The sequence below is a fragment of the Populus nigra genome, chromosome 14, assembly GCF_951802175.1.
Source record: "Populus nigra chromosome 14, ddPopNigr1.1, whole genome shotgun sequence".
Taxonomy (NCBI): domain Eukaryota; kingdom Viridiplantae; phylum Streptophyta; class Magnoliopsida; order Malpighiales; family Salicaceae; genus Populus; species Populus nigra.
In genome coordinates, this window is record NC_084865.1 from 9,284,762 (window position 1) to 9,309,782 (window position 25,021).

Consider the following 25,021-nt stretch of genomic DNA (forward strand, 5'->3'; position numbering starts at 1 on the left):
GCATTACTGGTTAAGACACTTATCAATTAGCTATCTACAACATTTGTTCCCTATTTTATTTGAAAAAGTACTACTCTCTAGTTTCAAATGCAAGAATTGTATCCTAGGTAAAAGCCATTGAACAAATTACCCCATCAGTTATAATAAATGCAATGCACCATTTGAGATTATTCACTCTGACTTATAGGGCCCTGCATCCGTTATGACTAATGCTGGCTTTAGATGGTTTGTCACTTTTATTAATGATTGTACAAGGGTCTCTGGGGTTTATATGTTGAAACATAAGAAAGATGTCTTACTAGTTTTTCAGAAATTTATCACCCTTATACAAACTCAGTTCTCAATGGATATTAAAACTTTTTGATCTGATAATGAAGGTGAATATATTAGCCAAGAGTTTAGATAATTTTATGATAGCAAGGGCATCATACATGAGACTATTTGTCCACATACTCTTCAGCAAAATGGAATTGTCGAATGGAAAAATAGACACATACTAGAGACAGTATGGACAATTATAAGAACGGCCCATATGCCTCAACAATACTAGCCTGATGTCATAGGTACATCTATTTATCTTCTCAACCACATGCCATCCTGAGTACTTAATTTTCACACACCACTCTAGACTTTGGAACAGTATGTTAAACTACATTCAACACCTCATATACCTCCAAAGTTATTTGGTTGTGTTGTATTTGTACATGTTCTGAAGCACTAACGATCCAAGTTGGATCCATGTGATGTTTTTTGTGTCCTTCTTGGATATGTTTCTCATATGAAAGGATATTGGTGTTATGATCCCCTTACACGAAAACTCTATGTTACTATAGATGTAACCTTTCTTGAGATTGAATATTTATTTAATGAACCATCCTCGTTTGTTCTTTAGGGGGAGAATAGACATGAACAACATATTTGGATTAGGTTCATCTTGACCATACTGAAACAGAATCAAAAATTTCTAAGCTGATCAACCACGCCGACTTACATACTCAAGCCACATCGAATAACCCCCTCTCCAATATACAACATGACCAAAATCAGTATCGTGAAGACAATCCCAACACTATAACTGAGGTAAGATCTCCTGACTCTCCTATATTACCTGATTCTATGACATATAGTTTACCTCACAAGCATAATCAGGGAGTACTCCCAAACTAGTACTCACCGGAAACAGAAGAAAGAAAGTCCAAATACTCCATTATAAATTTTATCTTAGCTCATAACATGTTAGATGCAACAAAGGTCTTCATGGGAAAAGTATCTTCAGAATAGGTCACACGAAACATTGAAGAAGCTATGTTAGATGAACACTAGAAGATAATTGTTTATGATGAAATGAAGGCTCTAAAAAATAATAATACTTGGGAACTAACTACATTGTCAGATGGAAAGAAAACAGTTAGATGGAAATGGGTGTTTATTGAAAAAATAAAGCAGATGGAACAATATAAAGATACAAAATGAGATTAGTAGTTAAAAGATATACATAGACATATGGTATAGACTATCAGGAAACGTTCTCACCAGTAGCCAAACTAAACACAATTCAAAACTCCTATCACTTACAACAAACCTAGACTGGCCTTTACATCAATTTGATGTAAAGAATGCATTTTTTCATGGAGATCTAGAGGAGGAAGTGTATATGGATGTTCCTCCTAGTTTTACTAGAAGAAAAGAAAATGTGGTGTGCAGGCTTACAAAATCATTTTATGAACTGAAACGGTCTCCTAGAGCATGATTTGAAAGATTTAGTCTAGTAATGTAAAAGCATGGATTTAGCCAAAGCAACTCGGACCATACACTATTTCTGAAAAGAAATTGGGAAAACAGTAGCCTTGATTATTTATGTTGATGATATGATAGTCACAGGAAATGATGAAGAAGGAATTTCAGAATTACAAAGGTATCTAGCAAGTGAATTTGAAATGAAGGATCTTGGTAAGTTGAAGTATTTCTTGGGCATCGAAGTATACATATCAAAACTGGGCATATTCCTCTCACAAAGAAAGTATGTATTGGACCTATTAGCCAAGACAGGTATGTTGGATTGCAAACATGTGGATACATCAATCGTACAAAATCATTATTTAGCAGAATATCCAAATCAGGTACCCACAAATAGAGAACGATATCAGAAATTGGTGGGAAGACTCATCTACCTTTGACATACATGTTCTAATATCGCATATGTAGTCATTCTAGTTAGCCAATTCATGCACAACCTAAGTGAAACACATATGGAGGCAGCATTGCGAGTACTTAGATACTTAAAATCCTCTCCAGGAAGAGGAATTCTTTTCTCAAAGAATGATCACCTTAACATCACTGGTTATACTGATGCAGATTGGGCAGGAAATCTGACTGACATAAAGTCTACTTCAAGATACTTTACATTTGTTGGAGGAAACTTGGTGACCTACAAAAGTAAGAAGCAAAATATGTTGTTGCTCTATCTAGTGCTAAAGCAGAATTTAAAGGGATGACTAAAGGATTATGTGAAATACTATGGATAAAAGGGCTACTTAAAGAACTAGGATATCCTATGGAGACTGAGATCAAGATGTACTGTGACAACAAAGCCGCAATTACCATAGCCAATAATCAAGTTCAACGTGATCGAACTAAACATGTATAAGCAGATATACATTTCATCAAGCAGAAACTCGAAGAGAAGATTATGATTTTTCCTTTTGTCAGATCTGAGGATCAATTGACAGATATACTTACTAAAGCAGTATCAAGTAAAGTGTTTCATTGCTCTCTCAATAAGTTGGGCATATGAGATATCTTTGCAATAACTTGAGGGGAAGTGTTGATAATGATTAATTCTTGGTTTGGGAAATATTATAAATTAGGAAAACTAGAAATTAAGAACAAGTTTAGGAAAAGTTTTGATATATTTCTATTCTTAGTTTTTCATCCTTAAAAAGGATTTATTGTACATGTATTTATACAAGTTCTATGCAATAAAGAAAAAACATACCAACAATGATCTCTGAACTACCCAAACATTGTTGACAAGTATCACCTACCACATAAATTACTGCTCACGTATTCTAGAAATAACACCTCCAACATTGCTTGATACTTGTTTGTTCACCTCTCCAATTTGAAGTCGATAGAGAGTCTCGCCAGCATTGTCTAAGCCGAGGTGTATTCGAGTTTCTATATTACCGAATAAAGAAGAGAATATTCTACTAAACAAAATATTTATTTTTTTCTTTTCAATTTGTCAATACTTCTAACTTAAAAAATGATAACTAAAAGGATTAAAAATCACAAAATGACTGAGAATTAACTGAAGTGCATTGCAAATATATTTTCTTATAGAAATTTTATTCTTTTTTTTAAAAAAAAATAATGTTGTCCAAACAAGGGGTCAAAATCAAGTTACAATAGGGTTATTAAGGTTTATAAGAATATTTTTAGGTTAAAACAAATTGAAAATTAGATTTTAAAGATCTTACAAATCAAACTCTAATTTTTCAATATCTCACATGACTAAAATTTGTTCCACTGGATGACACGTCATACATTTACAAAACCTCAATGAACAACATGTTGTTCTCTCATTTAAAAAAATATCATGTGTAAGCCTAGTTTTCTAGGCTCACTCAGACAAGAACTTGTGTCTGGTCTTTTTTAAATGGTTCATTATTTTTTTTATTTGAGATTAAAATTATTTTAAAATAAATTTATTTCTTAAGAAATTTTGGATTAAAAAATTCTTTTTTTTATTTCTCTCCTTAATTAAAAAAAAATCCTTTTTTTTATTTTAATGGAGTTGTGTCTCCCCTTCGCATCTTGAAGGGAGCAATAATTTAAACCGTAGTTAGCCCATTAGCGACAGAATTCATATATTTTCACTTTTGTTGGGTTAGGACTTGGGAGGCCTCATTGCTCTGATACATCAAAACAAAGATAGTGGCAGGCAGACTTTTGTGGCAAAAGGATAATTGGAGTCATACGTTGCACATACAACTTATCCTCACATCAGCCACTGCATTTGCTTCAAGATCTCATCCATTCAAATCCCATCATCCCCCCCAAAAAGAAAGTAAAAAACACAAGCCATAATACTTGCATTCTTCTGTTTCTCGCTTCCTCCACTGATAAAACCTCCCTCTCTTCACAACCACCACCATCATCTCAACCATGGCAGCTGCAGTGACTGCTGCGGTCTCTTTTCCTTCCTCAACCAAGTCTACTTCTCTTCCTTCAAGAACCATTCTCACTGCATCAGAAAGAATCACCTTGAGAAAGGTACTGCCTCTTTTGACATAGCACTCCTCATGTTTTACAGGGAACTTAATTATCCGAGGTTTTTTTTTGGGTTGGCTATATCTTCAGGTGCCAGTTCACTTCAGGGATGTGTCTGCTAGTGGCAGAGTGATTTCCATTAGAGCTCAAGTTACAACAGAGGCTCCAGCTAAGGTTGAGAAGGTATCAAAGAAAAATGAGGAGGGAGTGGTTGTTAACAAGTTCAAGCCTAAGAACCCTTACATTGGAAGATGTCTTTTGAACACTAAGATCACTGGTGATGATGCTCCTGGTGAAACCTGGCACATGGTCTTCAGCACTGAAGGTATCTACGTATGCCCTTCAACTTTCATCTAGCTAAATCATCTGCCAATCATTTAAGGTTGATTGATATGGCAAATGTATAATTGCTGAATTGCCCATTCGTTTTACATGCAAGTGTGGTTGAGGAATCAAGCTGCTGAATGTGGATATGATGTAACGAAAATCTAACAAAGCAATCTCCTCCTCTCTTTTTTTTTGGTTTTAGCTGAATCATTAGTATATATGAAATGATCATGTTGGGCTGATTGGTTACCTGGGGTGGTTTAGGAGAGGTTCCGTATAGAGAAGGGCAATCAATTGGAGTGATTCCAGATGGAATTGATAAGAATGGGAAGCCTCATAAACTAAGATTATATTCAATTGCTAGCAGTGCTATCGGTGACTTTGGAGACTCCAAAACTGTGAGTTTTTCGTCCAATTTCCATTTCATATTTTTCTTTCCACATATTAGTTTCTAATTTATTCTCAAAGAGATGTTGATTTTATGTAAAAATTGATGAATGATCAACAGATGCCAATTTTGCAAGCTCAATTAATTGTCATAATGTTCCACTTGCTATCCTTTTTGTTAGTGATGTCAGGATTAAGTTTAACACATTCCGGTGGGGATGATTCGTCCTTGTTCAGGTTTCTTTGTGTGTGAAGAGGCTTGTGTACACCAATGACCAAGGAGAAATTGTAAAAGGAGTTTGCTCAAATTTCTTGTGTAAGGCTGAATGATCAGAGACTATATATTTATGAAAGCATTTTGTTTGTGTTTAAGTTTAAAAGGAAGTAGCTTGGTATCAAAGATCGTTGGCATGTATAATGAAAAGAAGGGTTGTGATAAAGTAAGAACAGTGAATCAAGATGCCTCATCTAACATCCCAGTAATGAAATGAATTACATTTTAGGTGACTTGAAACCTGGAGCTGAAGTTAGTATTACAGGACCAGTTGGGAAAGAAATGCTCATGCCTAAAGATCCCAATGCCACTGTCATTATGGTATCGTCCCCTTTTTCTATACTAAGCAAGTACTTGAATATTATCCATTTGAACTATTCCTCAATCTAAGTTTCTTATGCATTTTAGTATTGAACCTGCAGCTTGCAACTGGAACTGGTATTGCTCCTTTCCGGTCATTCTTGTGGAAAATGTTCTTTGAGAAGCATGATGACTACAAGGTAAAACAAAAGCCGCTCTTTTTTCCTCTTTTTTTCTTGAGAATGCAAGGATTTCAGTTATTGATTGCAATGATTTGCAGTTCAATGGTTTGGCATGGCTCTTCTTGGGAGTCCCAACAAGTAGCTCATTGCTTTACAAGGAGGTGAGGCAAACAAATCATTTCACTGACCTTACATTAATTACTCCCAGACCTCATGGAAACGAAACATTGAAATGCTAATGGCATATCGGCCTCTATTCTATGGACAGGAATTCGAGAAGATGAAGGAGAGAGCCCCTGACAACTTCAGGCTAGACTTTGCGGTAAGTAGAGAGCAAACCAATGCCAAAGGTGAAAAGATGTACATCCAAACCCGGATGGCACAATATGCAGAAGAGCTATGGGAATTACTAAAGAAAGACAACACCTACGTCTACATGTGTGGATTGAAAGGAATGGAGAAGGGGATTGATGATATAATGGTGTCATTGGCTGCTAAAGAGGGTGAGAAATAATTACAAACCACTCTGCACACACACACACACTGATGGTTTCTGCTCTACATGAAACATGCTTCCAATACCATCGTTGGTTTTTTGCTCTATTTTGCAGAAATTGACTGGCTTGAGTACAAAAGAAGCTTGAAGAAAGCAGGGCAATGGAATGTGGAGGTCTATTAATGTGATTACTTGTACAAATATTTCCTCTTTTTTGGTTACTACAAGCAATCGTCTTCCTCCTGCTGCGTTGTTGTAGATAGATATAATTAAGATGCATGTTCGTAATTTTTGGCTAAAAATTTCTTTTTCCTTTTTTATGAATGAAGGCAATGTAATGTCATCGCATGCATTTACAAATGACAGGAGTTGTTATTTCTAAAGGAATCATGGTATATTTGAAATATATTTTTATTTAATTATATAAAAATTAAAATAAATATCAGTAAGAAAGGAAATTATTAAAATTCCGGAGAAAAATATATTTTTTTAGTCAAGATTGTATTCTCAGCTCATTCATGTAACATTTTTTTATACAATGACATTGTCTTTTTTTATTATCAACAAAGTATTTTTTTATATATATATAAATATTTTCTTTTTATGTGAGCATTTTTTTCAAATAAAAATTAATTATGATCATGAAAACGAGTTTCATTAAAAAAAAATTCATGAATTGATTATTTTTACGTACTTATATATGAATAAATCTAAAAATAATAAGTTTGATAAAATTAAAAAAAAACATTATTAAAAAATAAAATAGATATTTTATTCTTATTGAATACTAATAAGTAATTAAAAAAATCAACATATTATGTTGATATATAATTATTCATAAAAATCTTAAATATTACCATAAAAGCCTAATCTTTTTGAAAACTATGAAAAAAATGGATAATTGTTTAAATATCATTTTAATAAATTTGCTTAGATATAGTTTTATTCTAAAATTAAAAAAGAAAAAAAAAGTTAAATGTTATTTAACAAACAAGTTATGTGCGTCTCTATTTGTAAGGATAAGCTCAAGTATCTATTATTATTTTTAAATAACAAACATCATGTTATCTACTTGAAATTATTTTGTTTTTTAATAGATTATACAAAGTGTCATTTTTCTTTAAACTTGGCCTTTAAAATAAATTCATTGACAAAAATAATGATATTTTATGAATGAAATATCATTGTCTGTACACTTTATCTCTCCTTAACCTTTTCCGATGATTTTTTTTTCTCTCTTAACTTCTAAGGCTTGAAACGTGAAAATAACAAAATAAAAGGGACCAATTTAAATTTTTGTATGCATTTTTTAACAATAAAAAACAAAAAAAAAAGATCTAGTTTTTTTCGTTAAATTTAGTTATTGTTCTTATTATTTTTTATAACTATAACTAAACTATATTTCATAACATTGTTCATTGATTTAACGTTAGAATATACTATGGCACTTCACATATGTGAGAGCATGCAAAGTGAAAAAAATCTCAGCCCAAAACCATGCTAATATTATTGGGTTCCTGAAATTCATACATATAATAGAAATAGTAAATTTAAAAATTATTCGGGAGTTCCAAGAATCTAGTTTGACAAATCTAGAGTTGTTTACCTAAAAATCTAAACTTCTTTTCGGCTTTGAATATATTCTTCAATCCAGGTTGTTGCAAACCATAAATTATCTAATTGTCCAACCTCTAATAGTAATTCACATGAACCATTAATAAAAAATTCTTAAATCCCTATTTAGGAGAGAAGAATTTGCTAAGGCTAAAGTGTTGACTCTAATTTTGTATTTACTTAGTTTTTTCTATAAAAATTATCTTATATAATTTTTTCTCGCACAAAATAATAGATGTAGTTTTATATTTAAAAGGAATTTTAAAAACTCTATAAACATAAATATAAATAATATTCATTTATTATTAACAATTGATGTGGTTGTTATATTCACAAAACTAAGACTTCCTTTGCAACTCAATTAGGCCAATGGTTGTTCGAACTTCAGATGCCAAATAGGGATTAGTGAAACTTAATCAAATCCCTTAATAAGAATAATTAAATTAACAAAAAAAAAAAAGGAAACTGGGTGATTTACTATTACGATACAATTTGAAATGTTGCCAACTATCACAGAAAACAGGGATGGATGGATGGTTGCAGGTGTATAATTAATGACAGAGACCAAGATCAATAGATGAAAAAGGAAACGGAAGGAAACTTGGATAGAATGGGAGTAAATTCACCTGAATTTCTCTCTTCACACATACATTGTGTATTGCTTTTTTCTCTGCTTTCTTATTCTGTTACAATGTAATTGAAACACACAAGGTGCTCGTCCAGAATAGTAGGGATGACAGGTTTTATTACACGTGTCCATTAACACATTACAAAAAAAGAAAATGAAACGGTGCATTTGGTTATCTTGGAGTTTTCCCGCTATGGCCACTGATTCAAATCGTTACCCCTGTCTTTGCTCATTCTTCATCTCCTATTATGCTTGTATTTGCAGCACGTGACAAATCTTCCCCTATTAAAACCACCTTGTCCTTAAAGTGAAAATCAGGGAAACGTGCTGCTATTTCATCCACAAATTTCCAGGTAGCATCTGCAGGTGAGAGGCCTTTCTAATGAATTAATACTTGGGTAACTGATTGATTCTTCCTTCGTGCTATTCTTCTATCCATTGTTGCTTGTGGTTGTAATTCTAGAGCTTGAGGCATGTGTGGCAAGGTACTTTGCACTGTTTGACGCCCGACATGCCTCTTGAGCTAGGAAACATGAAACACAAGATGAATGGTAGAGAAGGGTGGAAGCTCCAGTTTGTATGCTACCTTACCGACTATGCCAATCACAAGGTAAGGCCCGAAAAACTTAGCTGATAATTTAGGTGATGCTCTGCGAACCACTGAATGTTGTTTGTAATGTTGTAGCTTAAGATACACATAGTCTCCTATGGAAAAATTCCTTTCTCTCCACTTGTTGTTGGCGATTTGTGTCATCCGATGTTGTGCGATTCAAAGATTGCCCTTGACTTGCTTAATTATTTCCCTCTTTCTAGTCAGAAAGTCATCAATTGATTCCACCGTAGAGTCTCTAGGAAAATAAGGAATATGTATAGTAAGAGAGAAACCATATAGTACCTCGTAAGGGGTTAGTTGGTTGAAGAATGGAAATTCGTATTGTACCACCATTCAGCCAATGACAACCATCTTGCCCATTGGTTTGGGTTGTCTCCAGTTATACACCTGAGATAGTTTTCAACACACTTATTCACTATCTCTGTCTGGCCATCGGCTTAGGGGTGGTATGCCGAAGAATAGAGCAAGTTTACCTCTTGGATATTGAACATCTCCTTCCAAAACCTGCTAAAAAATATAGGATCCCTGTCACTAACTATTGATGCTGGCAGGCCGTGTAGCTTGTACACATTGTCCATGAATACCTTAGCCACGATAGGAGCTGTATATAGATGGTTGAGACTCACAAAATGAGCATATTTGCTAAAACAATCTACTACTACTATGATGACATCCTTCCCTTCAAATTTAAGTAACCCCTCAACAAAATCCATGCTGATGTCAATGAATGGAGCATAGGGAATGGGCAGGGGTTGCAGTAACCTTGGTATGGCTACATTTTCGTGTTTATTCCTATGGCAAGTTGAGCATTCTCTAACAAACTAACAGTTGTGCTTCTATTGCCCCTTCCAATAGAACAAGCTTCCCATTCTTTTTATAGTGGTAGTCACTCCTGAATGGCCCTCCATGGCTAAGTTGTGATATAGTGAAACCAACCTGGATTGTAGTTCCAAATCATGTCCTACCATAATCTTACCTTTCCTATTCAGGTGGTCATTAACCCAAGTGTAGTGAGGATGTGATCCTGGAGTGATTTGCAGGTCTTGAATGATAGTTAGTAAATGTGGATCCCCTTGCCAAGACCTTATAATTGCCTCCATGATATTGGAAGAGACGGAGGAAACAACCATTATGTAGATTTCATGACTGGTGGTTCTGGAGAGTGTATCTACTGCCACATTTTCCTTCCCTCTTCTATATTCTATCTCATAATCATACCCCATCAACTTAACTAGCCATTGATGCTGCATAGGAATAATTATTTTTTGATCCAAGAGATATTTAAGACTCATGTGGTTCGTGCGAATCTTAAAATGTTTTCCCCACAGGTAGTGCCTCCATTTGTGAACTGCATGCATGATAGCCAACATCTCTAGCTTGTTGTTTTAGGCCTAGAGATTTATTGATGTATGCAATAGGGTGGCTTTCTTACATAAGGACTGCCCCACACCAACCATAGATGCATCTTTTTCTACAACAAATAATTTATCTAAGTCTGGTAAGGATAGTACCGGAGGAATGGTCATTAATTCCTTAAGTAGGGTAAACATAGTGGTAGCCTCAAGATTCCAGCCAAAAGCATCTTTTTTTAAAAGTTGTGTCAAAGGTTTACAAATGGACCCATACCCCTTCACAAATCTTCGATAGCAGCCTATAAGACCTAAAAACCCTCTTAGTTGCCTCAGGTTCCTAGGTAAAGGCCAACCGAGTATCACTTTGATTTTGTTGGGTCAGCATCAACTCCATATTTAGAGATAATATAGCCCAAGTATTCGACCTGCTCGCTGCCAAAACTGTATTTACTTGCTTTCGCAACCAGCCAATGTATTCTCAATAAGTCAAAAACAGTTTGTAGGTGTTCATAGTGAGCTGTAGATATCTTACTGTATACTAGAATATCATTAAAGAATACCAGAATGAATTTCCTGATGTGTGCTCTAAAAACCTCATTCATCAAGCTCTGAAATGTAGCGGAAGGATTGGTCGACCCAAAAGGCATAACCAAAAACTTGTAGTGGTCATTATATGTCCTGAAAGCTATTTTGAATTCCTCCCCTAAACCCATTCTGATCTGGTGATACCCCGAGCAAAGGTCGATTTTTGAGAAGATGGTTGCTCCTGCTAGTTCTTCCAGTAACTCCTCAACCACCGAAATGGGGTACTTGTCCTTGATCGTGAGTCTATTCAGAGCTTTATAATCCACACATGGCCTCCAAGTGGAATCTTTTTTCTTAACTAACACCACTGGCGAAGCAAAAGGGCTGTTGCTAGGCCTTATAATATTTGTTCCCAACATTTCATCTACCATCTTCTCTAGCATGTCCTTCTGCATTCCTAAGTACCTATAGGGTCTCAGATTAATAGGTTGACTTCCTTTCTTCAAGGGAACAATATGATTGTGACCTCTAAGTGGGGATAGTCCTTTAGGTTCCTTAAATAGGTCATGGTAATCCTTCAGAAATGCTTTTAGCCTGGTATCATTGATGTGATAAGGAGGTTGTGTAACTGTCAAGGAACTAAAAGCGAAGTCATCCTCTTTCAAAATTTGTAAGCTGCATAAATGGACTTTTGCCAACTGTTTCGGATTGCTCAATAATCCGTTAAGTTACTCAAGCTTAATAGCTTGAAATTTGATGGGATTTTCTCCTCTGAGCAACACTATCTGGCCCTGCCAGTAGAATGACATCCAAAGATGGTTGTAGTTGCATAAAATGTCTCCTAGCATGGATAGCCATTAGATGCCTAGCACCATGTCGTAATTGCTCAAGTCCATGATAAACACATCAGCTTCAAAACACACACCCTGTATCTTCCATTAGAGACCTTTACAGACTAACTCACACAACATCTTCCCTCCATTAGTTGCTTATACAGTTATAGGATTGATGGCAGTTAACTCACTCTGCAGTTTAAGGGCTAAAGAGGAATTAAGAAAATTGTGAGTGCTTTTAGAGTCCACTAGAATGTGGAGGGTTTGTTTCCCTATTCTTTCCCGTCACCTTCATAGTGTGAAACCCCATTGTTTCCTCTAAAGCATTCAATGAAATATGAGGTATTACTTCTTCTTTATAAGCCTCCTCCCCATTAGTTTCTTCCTTCTCCTCTAGAATACTTAGAGAATATAACCGTTTGTTTTTGCTCTTATGACCTAGCATGAATTTGTCATCACACCAAAAACATAATCCCTTCAGTCTATGTTCTTCAAACTCCTGGTTTTTTTATAGATTTGATGGGTTTAACGGGAGTCTTATTGAATGAGTTTTGAGTGTTGTTTGGCCAATAGGGGATTATTTTTTAGTAAGTTGGTTGCTACAGGAAAGGTAGTAGTAGTAGGATTTGGCTGGTGTATGGGTTTCGGTGGAAGGCTGTGGGATGTGGTGTACATTGAGTGTTTTGGTAGATACACAGGAGTTTGTCTATGGGTTAAGGTTTTTACATGCAATCTAGCAAGGTTGTAGGCTTATCTAAAGTCTTTGGGTTCAAATATTTTCATAGTGTTTTTAATTTCCAGTTCCAAGCCTCCTAAGAAGATAACTAAGGCTTGCCTCCCCCCAATGCCAGCCTTATTCCATAGAACATCGAAGTCGTGAATATAATTCTCCAAGGTCCCTACTTATTTCAAGTCTATCAGGTTTTTCATTAGGTCTTTTTGTCCCCCGAACCTATAACAAAGAGCTTCTACATTCTCAACCCAGCTCACTCTCTGATTATTTAAGCTTCGCATAAAATTTTGGTGCCAATAAAGGGTTATGTCATCTAAGTAATAAGAGGCCAGTTTCAATTTCTCTAAGTCATCAATGTCTTCTATTTCAAAGTACTGATTGCACTTGTACAATCATCTATGCACATACTCACCCTCAAATACTGGAAAAAGATGTTTAGGTCGATGTACCCTATAAGCAGCTGGCCTTCCTTCAATGGAGTAGCTAGGCTTTAATGTCAATTCGTTCTGATAAGCAGCATGCTTATCTCTGCCCTGGTTGGATTCTCTTGAGGTGAGAGGAAATCTTTGCATAATAGACTCCAGTTGTTGCGTCAAGCCATGGAGCAAATTCTTTATGTCCCCAATTTGAGCTTTATGACTGTCTGTGGTATGATCCAACTTTTGGCCTTTATCCTTCATAAGAGTTACTAGCTGATCATACTTGGTGTTGGCTTCTCTTTTTGCTAACTTAATAGAATCCTCAAGCCTTTTAATCTTTGTTGTTCTTGTGTCAGGTGCCATATTCCCAGTCCAAAAAAGGTTAGCTCTGATACCACTTGTTATGATATAATTTGAAATGCTGCCAACTATCATAGAAAACAGGAATGGATGAATGGTTGCAGGTGTATAATTAATGACAGAGACCAAGATCAGTAGATGAAAAAGGAAACGGAAGGAAACTTGGATAGAATGGGAGTAAATTCACCTGAATTTCTTTCTTCACACATACATTGTGTATTGTTTTTTTCTCTACTTTCCTATTATGTTACAATGCAATTTAAACACACAAGGTGCTCATCCAGAATAGTGGGGATGACAGGTTTTATTACACGTGTCTATTGACACATTACAAAAATAGAAAATGAAACGGTGTGTTTGGTTATCTTAGAGTTTTCCCGCTATGGCCACTGATTCAAATTGTTACCCCTGTCCTTGCTCATTCTTCATCTTCTGTTATGCTCCTATTTGCAGCATGTGACATTCATTGTTCATAATACCTTGGATTTAGATAGCTTTTTTTAATTATGAATGTGTTGTTCTTTTTGCTGCAGCCACAACCATCTAAGCAAGGGTGTGATTAGCGGCAGAAATTTATAGGAAAATGGATTGGTGGGGTGTCTTTGATTTTTAAGTGTGGCCCCTTTTATTGCTATCCTCTAACCGATCTTTTTTTTGCTCACTCAGTGCTGTTCAATTTGCTTCTTTTTGTTTGCAGTCACGCATTGTTGCGTTTCCTGTCTTTTCAACTATTCAATGTTTGATTGTTTTTTTTTTGGTAGATTAAGGTTTCATTCTTCTGAATATGTGGCCTTTTATGGATTTTCTAGTTAGATGTTAATGATGTGCCATTTAGGTTTCATTCCTGTTGCTCATCTTCTTTGTTCGTGGCTCTATTGATCATATATATGTGCAGCTGTTATTGGTCATTTACTATTTTATTACCATAGCTTTATTGGATCAAACTCACCAGTCTGTTTTCCTGGATCTAAACCTATCTCACCAATCTGTGGCTTTATTGATCATATATGTGCAGCTATTATTGGTCATTTATTCTTCTTATTCGTTGATCCTCTTAAGATAATTGATAGTAGTGCCATTGAATTCTTTTCTTAATCTCTCCACTTCATCCCTTATCACATGTGTGGGTTGTGGAAACGTTACATGAATCGGTAGGATCTTTATCCGATCTTCATTGGGCTCCCTCCCTTCAATCCGGGTTGCTCTCTTTTATTTTCTAACCTCAACTGCTCTTTTAAAATCTGTCTTTCCTGGCCTAAAACTTAAGTCAAACATCTGATCAGCACACTTCATTTTTATCACATTAACCTTCCCAGGCATTCTTGTGGTTGGGTCGTATTGGAATGGCAATCCATGCTTCAAAAAGTATTTAACATCCATTTTTGTTGTTAAAAAATCTCCAGCTTTCTTCATATTGTATTTTTAGGTACTCATTCGGCATTTACAACCTCAAATGCACGCAGATTTCCATCCTTACTTTCCTCAGCTTCTATGTAAGGGATCAACACACCTCACCATAGACAGAGCCTCCTCAGCTTTTACATCACCAAACTCTCATTGATGATAAACTTAACCCACTAATGTAAAGAAGGTACGACAGCTTGAGCTGCATAGATCCAAAACCTTCCTAACAACATGTTATATGAGGGATCGATATCAATCACTTATAATGTTATTTGGAATGGTTGAGGGCCAATGATCAGTTCAACATCAATATTCCCAATAATTGGCCTTAGCGACCCATCGTATGCTCTGGTAGTCATGGTACTCGACTTCATATGAGAGGCATCAACATGCATTTTATGAAGTACATGTCTTGACAATATATTTAGAGCAGAACCATTATCTATGAGTATTTTGGTAATCACACAATCTTTGCATTTTACTGTGGTATACAACGGTTTGTTATGACCAGTCCTTTTAGAATTAAGCTCGTCATTAGTAAAGTACAGGTAGTTGGTGGTTTGAATCTTTCCTACCAAATGTTCTATGGAATCCTGTGTGATATCTTGAGGAACTTATGCTTCATTAAAAATCTTCTTAAGTGCATTTCTATGCAATTATGAACTCAACACTAATGACAACAAAGAAATCCTAGCGGGTATCTTCTTCAATTGATCCACCGCGCTATATTCATTATGCTTCATTAACTTCAGAAATTCATTAGCCTCTTCATCACTTACTGGTTTATTAACCCCATCTATTTTTGTCAATTCCACTTCATTCTTTCCTTTGGCTTTCCTATGATCCTCCAACTCTTCAAGAGTAAAACATCTCTCACTCTAAGTGAGTCCTCATATTTCAGCATGAAAAATAGGGGTAGAATTCGTGTTGAAAAAGGAATAATCATAGTTAAGAGGTAGGGCATTATAGCTTCTACTAGATGTATTTGCAAGCTTGATCATAATCATTTTTAGGGGTCCCCTTTTAGTTGGCTCATATCTACAAACTTCAACTTTTTTTGTTAATACTAGTCACCATTCCTACAAGGTCATTTTCCATGGGTCCAACAAATCTCAAAACTCCCAATGTCATCATGTCTTCCACCTCAGAATAAAACTCTTCACAATAATCAATACCATGCCCTTAATGCTGATGAGACTTACAATATCATTTGCATCTCTTACAACTTGCATTTTGACTGGTGTTTTGAGATGCCTAGCTTGTCTCAATATCCCATGCAATCTCTCCATTGTTACCCTTAGAATTGCTTTACCTTCCTTTTCTATCTCTAAGGTATTAACCCTTCCACTTCCAAAAGCATGGTTTGGTAGAGGATTTGAATTCACATTCGAAGATTCATTAAAGGAAATCCACCCGGCTTTGATGAGTTGAAAGATTTTTCTTTTAAATGCAACACATCCATCAATATTATGACTGGTGACACTGGCATTGTAATCATATTTTTTATCAGGTTTGTACCAATGAGGGAATGATGGTTGTAAAGGTGTTACAGGAACAGGCACCACCTGGCCAATATTGAGCAGCCTTTAGTATATTTCACTAAGAGGTATAGGTAGCAGTGGAAGTTACTCTTGGTTTGCAGGGAAATTTCTTCGTGGGCGATAGGAATTGTTGGCCTGGTTATTTGTTGGATTATTTTAGGTGTTTGTTTGGTTTTTAGGAAAAAGCGAGGCAAAATTTATGTTAGATATGGAAGGGGTAAGTGCAATTATTTTGAAGCCATAGTTGTCTTGGTAGGTTTTCTTCTTTCCTTTACCTCTTATTTTGACACTGTGAAATTTTAGCTTCCTTTCTTCGTCCAACAAAATCCCTTTTCTCACTAGGGTCTATAATCCTACCCATTCGAATGGCATGTTCGATCCTTTCAGCTATAACAACCAATTAGAAAAATTTATGTGTGAAGCTTCCAACCAAATATTCAAAGTACGGTGTTTTGAAAGTGTTGGAGAATAAACCTATCAACTTTTTTTCCAGCAATGAAGGGCTAACCTGTACAGCAGATTCACGCCACCTTTGGGTGCATTCCTTTACAAACTCTTTGTTACCCTATTCCATAACTTGTAAACTTGATCTATCTAGGGTCACATCCATATTGAATTTATATTGCCTAATAAAAGTGTCCATCAGGTCCTTCCATCCTTTTACCTTGATATTATCCAAATGCATATATCAAATGACAGCATCATCACTCAAACTATCTTGAAAGAAGTGAATCAACAACTTCTCATCATACACTACCTCATCCATTTTATTGCAGTACACCTTAAGATGGGTTATCGGGCACTGAGTTCCAGTATACTTGCCAAACTCTGGCACTCTAAACTTTTTATGAATGACTACAATAGGCACTAAACACATCTCAATGGCCTTTATAGGATTATACAAGTTGTTCCCCTTGATTGCCCTTGTTCTTTCTTCTAGAGGAGCCAGTTTTTCTATACCATTTTCTTCCATTATTTTATCCCTTTGAGATTCCTCCATTGTCAAGTCAACAGTATGAGGGATCTTTATTGGATATACTAGTTGAGTGGATAAGAAATTAGCAGTATGTTAAGGTTCAGGTGACATCATATTTACCCCTATATTTGGTGAATTGAAAGGAGTTATAGGTATTGGCAAAAGCTATGCTGTAAATGTTGGTTGAGAAAATGTTCCTTCTCTAGATCTAGACCTCAAAGCTTGTTCGAGCAGACTAGTAAGCCTTGTTACATCCTCCTTTAAACTTTTTAACTCTTTTTGGTGATGGGTGTCTACCTAGGCTTTTTTTTTTCATTTGTCTTTTATACAAACGAGTATTATAGATGTGTTTCAATTAGGGACCTATATTTCACCAAGATGCATAAGTATGGCAATTTATAAGCATATATCTAAGATGCATGAGTATGGATGTAGCATATTGGATATGGATTTACTTTTTAGGGGTGACAAATGGTTTTCATACCCTAGATATATGGTCAAGCCAGAATTTGATATCATTGTCATGATGCTGGGAGGAAATCTGCTTAGCTTTTTGTCATTTGGGCTTTCAGCCATGTACACATATTTTTTTGGAATTGAAAATAGGGGTCTCAGCTTTTTTATTAATCATCTAAAATTTTTACAATGAAAAATTATTTTAATCTATTACAAGAGTAAAGGCATTGCCTTTATTAGTTATAGCTTTTAAGAAAAGATCGGTGTTATCCATGCTTCTTCGATATTTCATAATGTCTCCTCCAACTTGGCAAGCCTCCATTAATAACTAATGCGCTTTTGCACCAACTTGATCAATTAGCTCTTGTAGTTCTCTTATCCTTTCAATACAGATCAAGTTGTTTCTAAATAGCGAGTTATTAGCAATATCTAGTGTTTGATTGTGATTTTCTATATCTTTTGGCTTTCTATCAACTACTCAGTCTTCAACTTCTCCTTAGCCAGCTTAGTTCTTAGTGTTTTTGCCTCAATCTTACTACTGCTCAGTTCAGCTCTCAGATCTTGATGGATTTTAGTTGTCTTCTTGGTGTTAAATAATTCAGCCTCAATTTCTTTTAATTGTTATTTAAGTTTATCCAGATCTGTCAAACACATATTCAGTGTAGCTGGGGTTTTGATAGCTAATTCTTCCCAATACTTTGTTTTTCCTATATAAGATGTCATGTCTTAATCGATTGCTTTTTATGCCTCCAACTCATCTATTGCCTTCATCCAGTCTTGACCCATAAAGTCCATTTCTTCTTCAACTATTTTTCTTACAGCCTTTTCTTTGGCTAACTGCTTCTCCAAAGACATTCTTAGTTCTTCCTTTATTTTGAGTTCAAAGTAGTTGAAGAAGAATATTTGAATGACTTGTGGTTTGTGACAACCTAGCTTTAAAGCAAATATGCAAAGTAAAAAAGAATATATAATCTTGAGGTAATCTTCACATAAACCTTAAACAACTCTAGATTTGTCTAACGAGATCATTGGGACTCCCAAAAAAATTTCAATTTATTGTTTCCCTTGCGTGTTTATATTTCAGGAGAATCAATAATAAGAACAAACCTATCATGTTGTTGTTTTGATTGTCCTTGCCAATGTTATTGGTGAAATAAGGTTATGATGGACGAGTCTTCAACATTACCACAACAACCACCACCTTTATAAATAAAATTGTGACACCCTTAAACCCTATTCCATTTTTTTTCCCTCCTCTCCCTCTTTTCCCTATCATATGCACTATATTGTTCTCTTATGGCATGGTCAGTCATTTCCTATCTCAATTAGCTGAAAAATATTAGTTGAATTGAGAGAGAAGTAGGCATATTTTTTTCTTTCTAGATGAAAAGTAGGAAATGATTTGCTCTCACATGAAAGAAGGATAAAAACATGTGGTAGAGAAGCCATGTAGCTTTAGATCCGAAAGCAAATAACAATAACAATAATAATAAGACATTGTGTGAGTCCACAACAGTAAGTGTTTATGTCTACAGTGAAAAGCCGAGAACATTTAATTTTTTTTTCTTGTGATAGCTCAACACAAAAAAACCAATTATGTATATGTTTTGACTTGCATCGAAAATAACATGCCTTGGATAGAATATTATCGGGTGATTGTTATCAATTTTTTGTATGACTAATCCCTTATCCTTGATATTTGAACAAATCAATTATTCAAAATTTTTAATTAGTGACAATTTTTTTCCAATAAAACTTGCCATGTTTATTTTTTAATGGTTTTTCTTATATAAAAAGTGGTAATTAAGAAACAAACTAGTAATAATAAAAACTCAACGAAGTTGAAATCACTCTAGAAATTGAGAAATAATATTATTAAATTTCACTAAGAATAACATTACTCATATTATAATGTAATCAATTTTTTAAATGCAATAGATATATTTTAGATTTTGAATTTTGAAATTTGAAATGTACTAAAATTTACTTTCCATTATATAATTGGACCTTTGAATCTCAAAAATTTAATAATAAATGATGAGAAATAACCTTAATTGCATTAATCAAACAATTACATCTTGAACGTGTTTGAGAGTATGGTTGTGGTTGCTTTTCAAAGTGTTTTTCACTTGGAAATGTTTTAAAATAATTTTTTTAAAAAAAAATTATTTTTGACATTAGCACATCAAAATGATATGAAAATATATCTATAAAAAATTAATTCCAAGTGAAAAAAATAAAAAAATTTAAATTTTTTAAAATATACTTTTAAAAAATTAAAAAAATACAATGCGTAAATCCTCTTCTATCACTTCACCCAAACAATAACATTAAATTAAAAAGTTTTTTTTTTTTTAAAAAAATCATACTTCCGTCATAATTGCTACTCCCACTTCAATATTTTAAATATGGTAAGCATAATTAATTACAATATATCTTTTTAATATTACATGAATACATCCCGTAAATTGCTCTCACATACCTAATAATTATAAGACTTTTAGAGAAAAATATTTTCATAAAATACCATTATTTCCTATGGCAAGCATAGCTTGTTTTACAAGTTTATTGTGATTAAGGGCTTAATTATAAGCTCATAAAAAATAAAAAATAAAAAATAAAACAACTAATGGTCGAAGGTCGGTGCCTAATAGACTCTTAAATTTGTCCTAACCAGGCCATTAGGGTTCCTTCTCCTTATATTAAAGGGACTCTCCTCTCTCGATAAAGGCACCCATGCCTTTGTAAATCTTCTAGATCTAAAGAAAAAAGAAACCCTAAGTTCTCTCTCTCCTTCGATTTAATCAATCATCAATGGCGGAGGAGCAAGCGGCAGATATGGCGGCGACAAAGGAGGAGAGATCGACCGGCAGGGTGGTTCGATTCAGCGACAAGAAAGGATTTGGATTCATCAAACCTGATGTTGGCGACAAAGATCTCTTCGTTCACCACTCCGCCATCAAATCTGACGGTGGCTACCGTACTCTTTACGAAGACGACGTCGTTGAGTTCACTATTTTACTGACTGAAGACAAGTACCAAGCTATTGAAGTTACTGCCCCCGGTGGCGGACCTATCAAACGCCGCACTACCACCTCCGGTGGTTTCAGCCGCCGCAACAACAATAACAACGGTGTTGGCTGTTTCAATTGTGGGAATCCTGGCCATATTGCGAGGGATTGCAACAATAACAGTAGTAAGAGTTACAATAATTACAACAACAACAATCGCGGTGCCGATTTTGGTTGCTACAAGTGTGGTAGCAGTGGGCATTTTGCGAGGGAGTGCACGAAGGGGAATAACAATGGGTGTTACAGTTGTGGAGGGATTGGGCATGTGGCAAGGGACTGTCCGGGTGGGAGTGGAGCTTGTTATAACTGCGGTGGGTATGGGCATTTGGCTAGGGATTGCACCAGTGCAAGAGTAACTGGTGGTGGAAGGTTTGGCGTTGGTAATAGTGGTGGATGTTTTAATTGTGGTAATGAAGGGCACTTTGCTAGGGATTGTCCTGAGCAGTCTTGAATAAAAGAGGGATGATGGTAACTGTTGCTGTTAATCTTGGGTTTATCTTTGGCTCGTTGTTTGTTTTTTGGGGGTTTATGATATAGATAGGATTATGTTGGGGGTTCCTATTTTTGTTAGGGGAAATTGTTTTTTCCCAGTTTTGACACAATATATACATGGTCGTTTCGGATTAAAAGTTAATTTTTTTTCTAATTTCTATTACTGTTAGTGACATTTGAGTAGTTTTCTAATTGAGCGGTTCTTATTTTTGTCAAGTGTGAACTATGGGCTTTAATGCGAAGGTTTAAAGCTTGTTTTTTCTGGTATTGTTGTTATGGGGAGTTCATTCTAAATTCTCTTGTTTGATTCAATGATATGAATGCTCCGACCACAGTTGCTTTTTGCGTTCTTTGCTTGCTTGGGCGATTGTTGAAATGTATCTGTTCCCCATTCAAGATAAGTTGATAGGTTTTGATGCCATTATCTCCTACCTGAGAATCTTAATGTAGCATTTTTTTTCTTTTTGTGAGTATAGAACTGACAACTTGGAATAACTATTTACAACTCCCGATGTTATGGATTGTTGAGTTTAATTTTGAAAGGGAATGAGAATTGCAGAGAGCTTCTATGTGAGATGGTTTTATTTACAGAAGTTTATTTGACAACCAAGCATGAAATTCAAGTGTCAATGTTCATGTCCATGGCAGGCTTGGATGGGTTTTCATGCATTGCATTTCCCATGTTTCCAAAATACTGTTAATTCTTGGTTGATATCGTTGATTACTTAATGTGATTTTTTTTTTATCCGATATGAATGAAGAATGATATGATTCTACAGTTTATATTTTTCTTACATCCAGCAGGGTGCTTTCTATACTAAATCTGATACTTGCATGCTTCAAGTAGAGAAAGCTTTTAGGGATATTTGAGTTTTGCTGTTGTTGAGAGCTGAGTTTGGGCTGTGAAATTGCATGGAGTCATAAGGAAGAATGTGAATGCCGCCATTCGTTGGCTTTAGTTGTTGATCTGCACATATAATGGATTTCAGTTTGTTCAATTATACAATTTTAGGGTTTGCGGTGCGAATGATGAAGCTTCAGGCAGGCCCTGATGTTGGAATTGTTGTGCGGCAAAGGTAAGCTCTCCTTGTGCATTGAATGACCTTTTCACTTATCACAGAATGCCTTGAGGATTTGAAGGTATCTTCTTTGGCTTTTGAATGTTGATGATAGATAGATCAAACTTGTTACATGTTGGGATGGATTTCCTTTGGATATGGGGTAATTCTTTCTAGTTAAATGTAACCTTGGTTTCTTGAAAAATGTTCCTGCAAATGTGAAAATTGTTTCACCGTAAAAGATCCACTTCAAATTGTATATACCAATTCAAACACAATTTTCCAGTGGAGGTGTTGCCCCTTTGTTTATTTGAGAGTCGTTGTCTTTTTAAAGTATTTTTTATTAAAAAATATATTAAAATAATATTTTTGTTGTTTTTTTAAAGTATTTTTTATTAAAAAATATATTAAAATAATATTTTTTTTATATTTTAAAATTTTAGAATTTTATTATGTTAGCCTTGTGTATGGATATAGACACCGAAATTAAATATTTTAAATTATTCTGATATGATAATATTAAAAATAAATTTTAAAAAATAAAAAATTATTATTTTAATATATTTTTAAATAAAAAATATTTTAAAAAATTATCGATATTATATTTTTAAATTTAAACAAATAACAGAGAGGTACAGTAGGAAATTGCATGGCAACGGCTGTCCAAGGAATATAGAAAGTATTTAAGAGAAAGGAATATAGAAAGTATTTAAGATAAGGTGTTTATTGTGTAAAGTGTTTTTCATTTAAAAATATATCAAAATAATATTTTTATTTTTAATATTAGTATATAAAAATGATCTGAAAATATAAAAAATATATTAATTTTAAATAAAAATGAAAAATTTAATATTTTTAAAAAATAATTTCATTCCATTTCCAAACAATGCCAATAATTGTGGTGCGTTTGGAAATCCGGAATATTGCTGCCGCGATGCGTATGCGACTCCGGATAAACTCCCGATTTTTTAAGAGTACTTTCACTTGTGCCGGAGCCGATTACTTTATTACTTTTTGCCCGCACCTATCACCAGGTAACATTACCATTTCTGTTGATTTCTTCTTCTTCTTCGTGTTTTTTCAGTTTCATTTAAGATTGTTATTGAATTTCTTTGACTTTTGATAAAATCGAGGTCCTTACAGTCTGCTCGGCACGACGCAGCCGTCATTAGGATTCTGGAGTCACAGCCGTCTTGCAGTGGCAATTTGGCAGCTCGTGGGATGTTTCAGGTGGAGCCCAGGGCCCACAATGAGTCTTTGTAGATTCTGAAGCTACTTGCTCGCAAAGTTGTGTAGTCTGATGAAGTGAAGCTACTTGCTTGCAAAGTTGTGGATATCTTAGTAATGTTTTTTTTTTTGTTTTTTTAGAAATATATTAAAAAAAATTATCTTTTAAAATTTAATTTTAACATTAATACATTAAAAAAAATTAAAAAACATAAGTTTTTTTAAAATAAATTTTAACTAATTTTCATTTATTTTTGTTTTATTCGTTTTTGGTATTTTGTAATAAATAAATAATACCAGGGGATGATGGTTTCTTGGATTGCACTCTGTATTTTATTATTATTATTATTATTAGTTAATTAATTTCATAATCTCTCTCTCTACCAATACTTTTGTGCATTCACTTGCTTATCTTGTCTTCTTTAATGACAGTTGTAAGGGTGTTTTGAAATGTGATTGTGGTTTTTTTTAAAGTGTTTTTTATTTAGAAAAACATGTTAATAATATTTTGTATTTTTTTAAAATTATTTTTAAGATCAGCACATTAAAATAATTTAAAAATATCAAAAACATATTACTCTTCAAAATTAAAAAAAAAATTCAAATTTTTTTAGAAATATTTTTAAAAAGCATTCCCAAAAGCTTTTTTTTTTGTGGTGAAAAGTTAATTCTATTTTTTTAATCTTATCAAATGCTCTCTTTTTTTAGTGTGATGCTTATTTTTTATACCCTTGCCACTTTGCGGGAGCACTTTAATTTTTTTAAAATATAAATATAATTTTCAAGTCTCATCAAAATTCTATGAAATTATCATTAAACCTGAATATATATTTGTTATTTTCTATAATTTTTTTCTATTAATATATATTTTTATCTTAGCCAATACAATATTTTAAACTAGATACATTGTTTTTGTTAAACAAAATTATGATTATTAAAGCAATTTTTTTAAAAATTTCAAAATAATATATTTCTATTTTGTGTGACTGAAAGTTATCAAAATCATAAATTTAATAAAATTATGTTGTAAATTTATTTAAACATTAACAACTGATTTTAATTGAGATTTTATAAACCATTTATTATTAGTATTTTTATTTCCAGACCAAATACATAATAATTGCAAAACAAAGTCGTAGAATTTAAATAAAAATTTTATAATAATATGAAACTTTTTGAAAAAGTAAAAGAGAGAGAGAGAGAGAGAGAGAGAGAAGAGAAGAAAGGGCAATGCCCTTATTGTTTTGAAATGTTGTCATTTACAATTATGAAAAGTAAGTTGTCATTCCATCTCTCAAACCTGCAACATGTAGGTTTCCATGGGCGCCTCAACGAACTTTAGCTGCACTTGAATTTGTTATGAATTGATTAAAAAATATTTTACTGTTTATAAAACCCCTTTTTTTTTAGTGTTGTAGGTAATTTTTTTTTTTTTTACTGGTGGCAATTATCTTTTGTAACAGATATTGGCGGCTAAAGAT

General features: G+C 34.1%; 2 protein-coding genes across 2 annotated transcripts; both read left to right on the forward strand.

Annotated features, from left to right (window-relative positions):
• Positions 1-3,986: 3,986 nt before the first annotated feature.
• LOC133673590 (ferredoxin--NADP reductase, leaf isozyme, chloroplastic-like) lies at positions 3,987-6,621 on the forward strand. Its single transcript, XM_062094466.1, has 9 exons — positions 3,987-4,275; positions 4,363-4,597; positions 4,864-4,997; positions 5,224-5,302; positions 5,490-5,581; positions 5,683-5,760; positions 5,841-5,903; positions 6,011-6,245; positions 6,354-6,621. Exons 1-9 carry the CDS (start codon positions 4,168-4,170, stop codon positions 6,419-6,421), a joined length of 1,092 nt encoding a protein of 363 aa, XP_061950450.1. The 5' UTR covers positions 3,987-4,167; the 3' UTR covers positions 6,422-6,621.
• Positions 6,622-20,370: 13,749 nt separating this feature from the next.
• On the forward strand, positions 20,371-21,517 carry LOC133672625 (cold shock protein 1-like). The gene has a single exon (XM_062093092.1). It carries the CDS (start codon positions 20,507-20,509, stop codon positions 21,212-21,214), a length of 708 nt encoding a protein of 235 aa, XP_061949076.1. The 5' UTR covers positions 20,371-20,506; the 3' UTR covers positions 21,215-21,517.
• Positions 21,518-25,021: the final 3,504 nt, after the last annotated feature.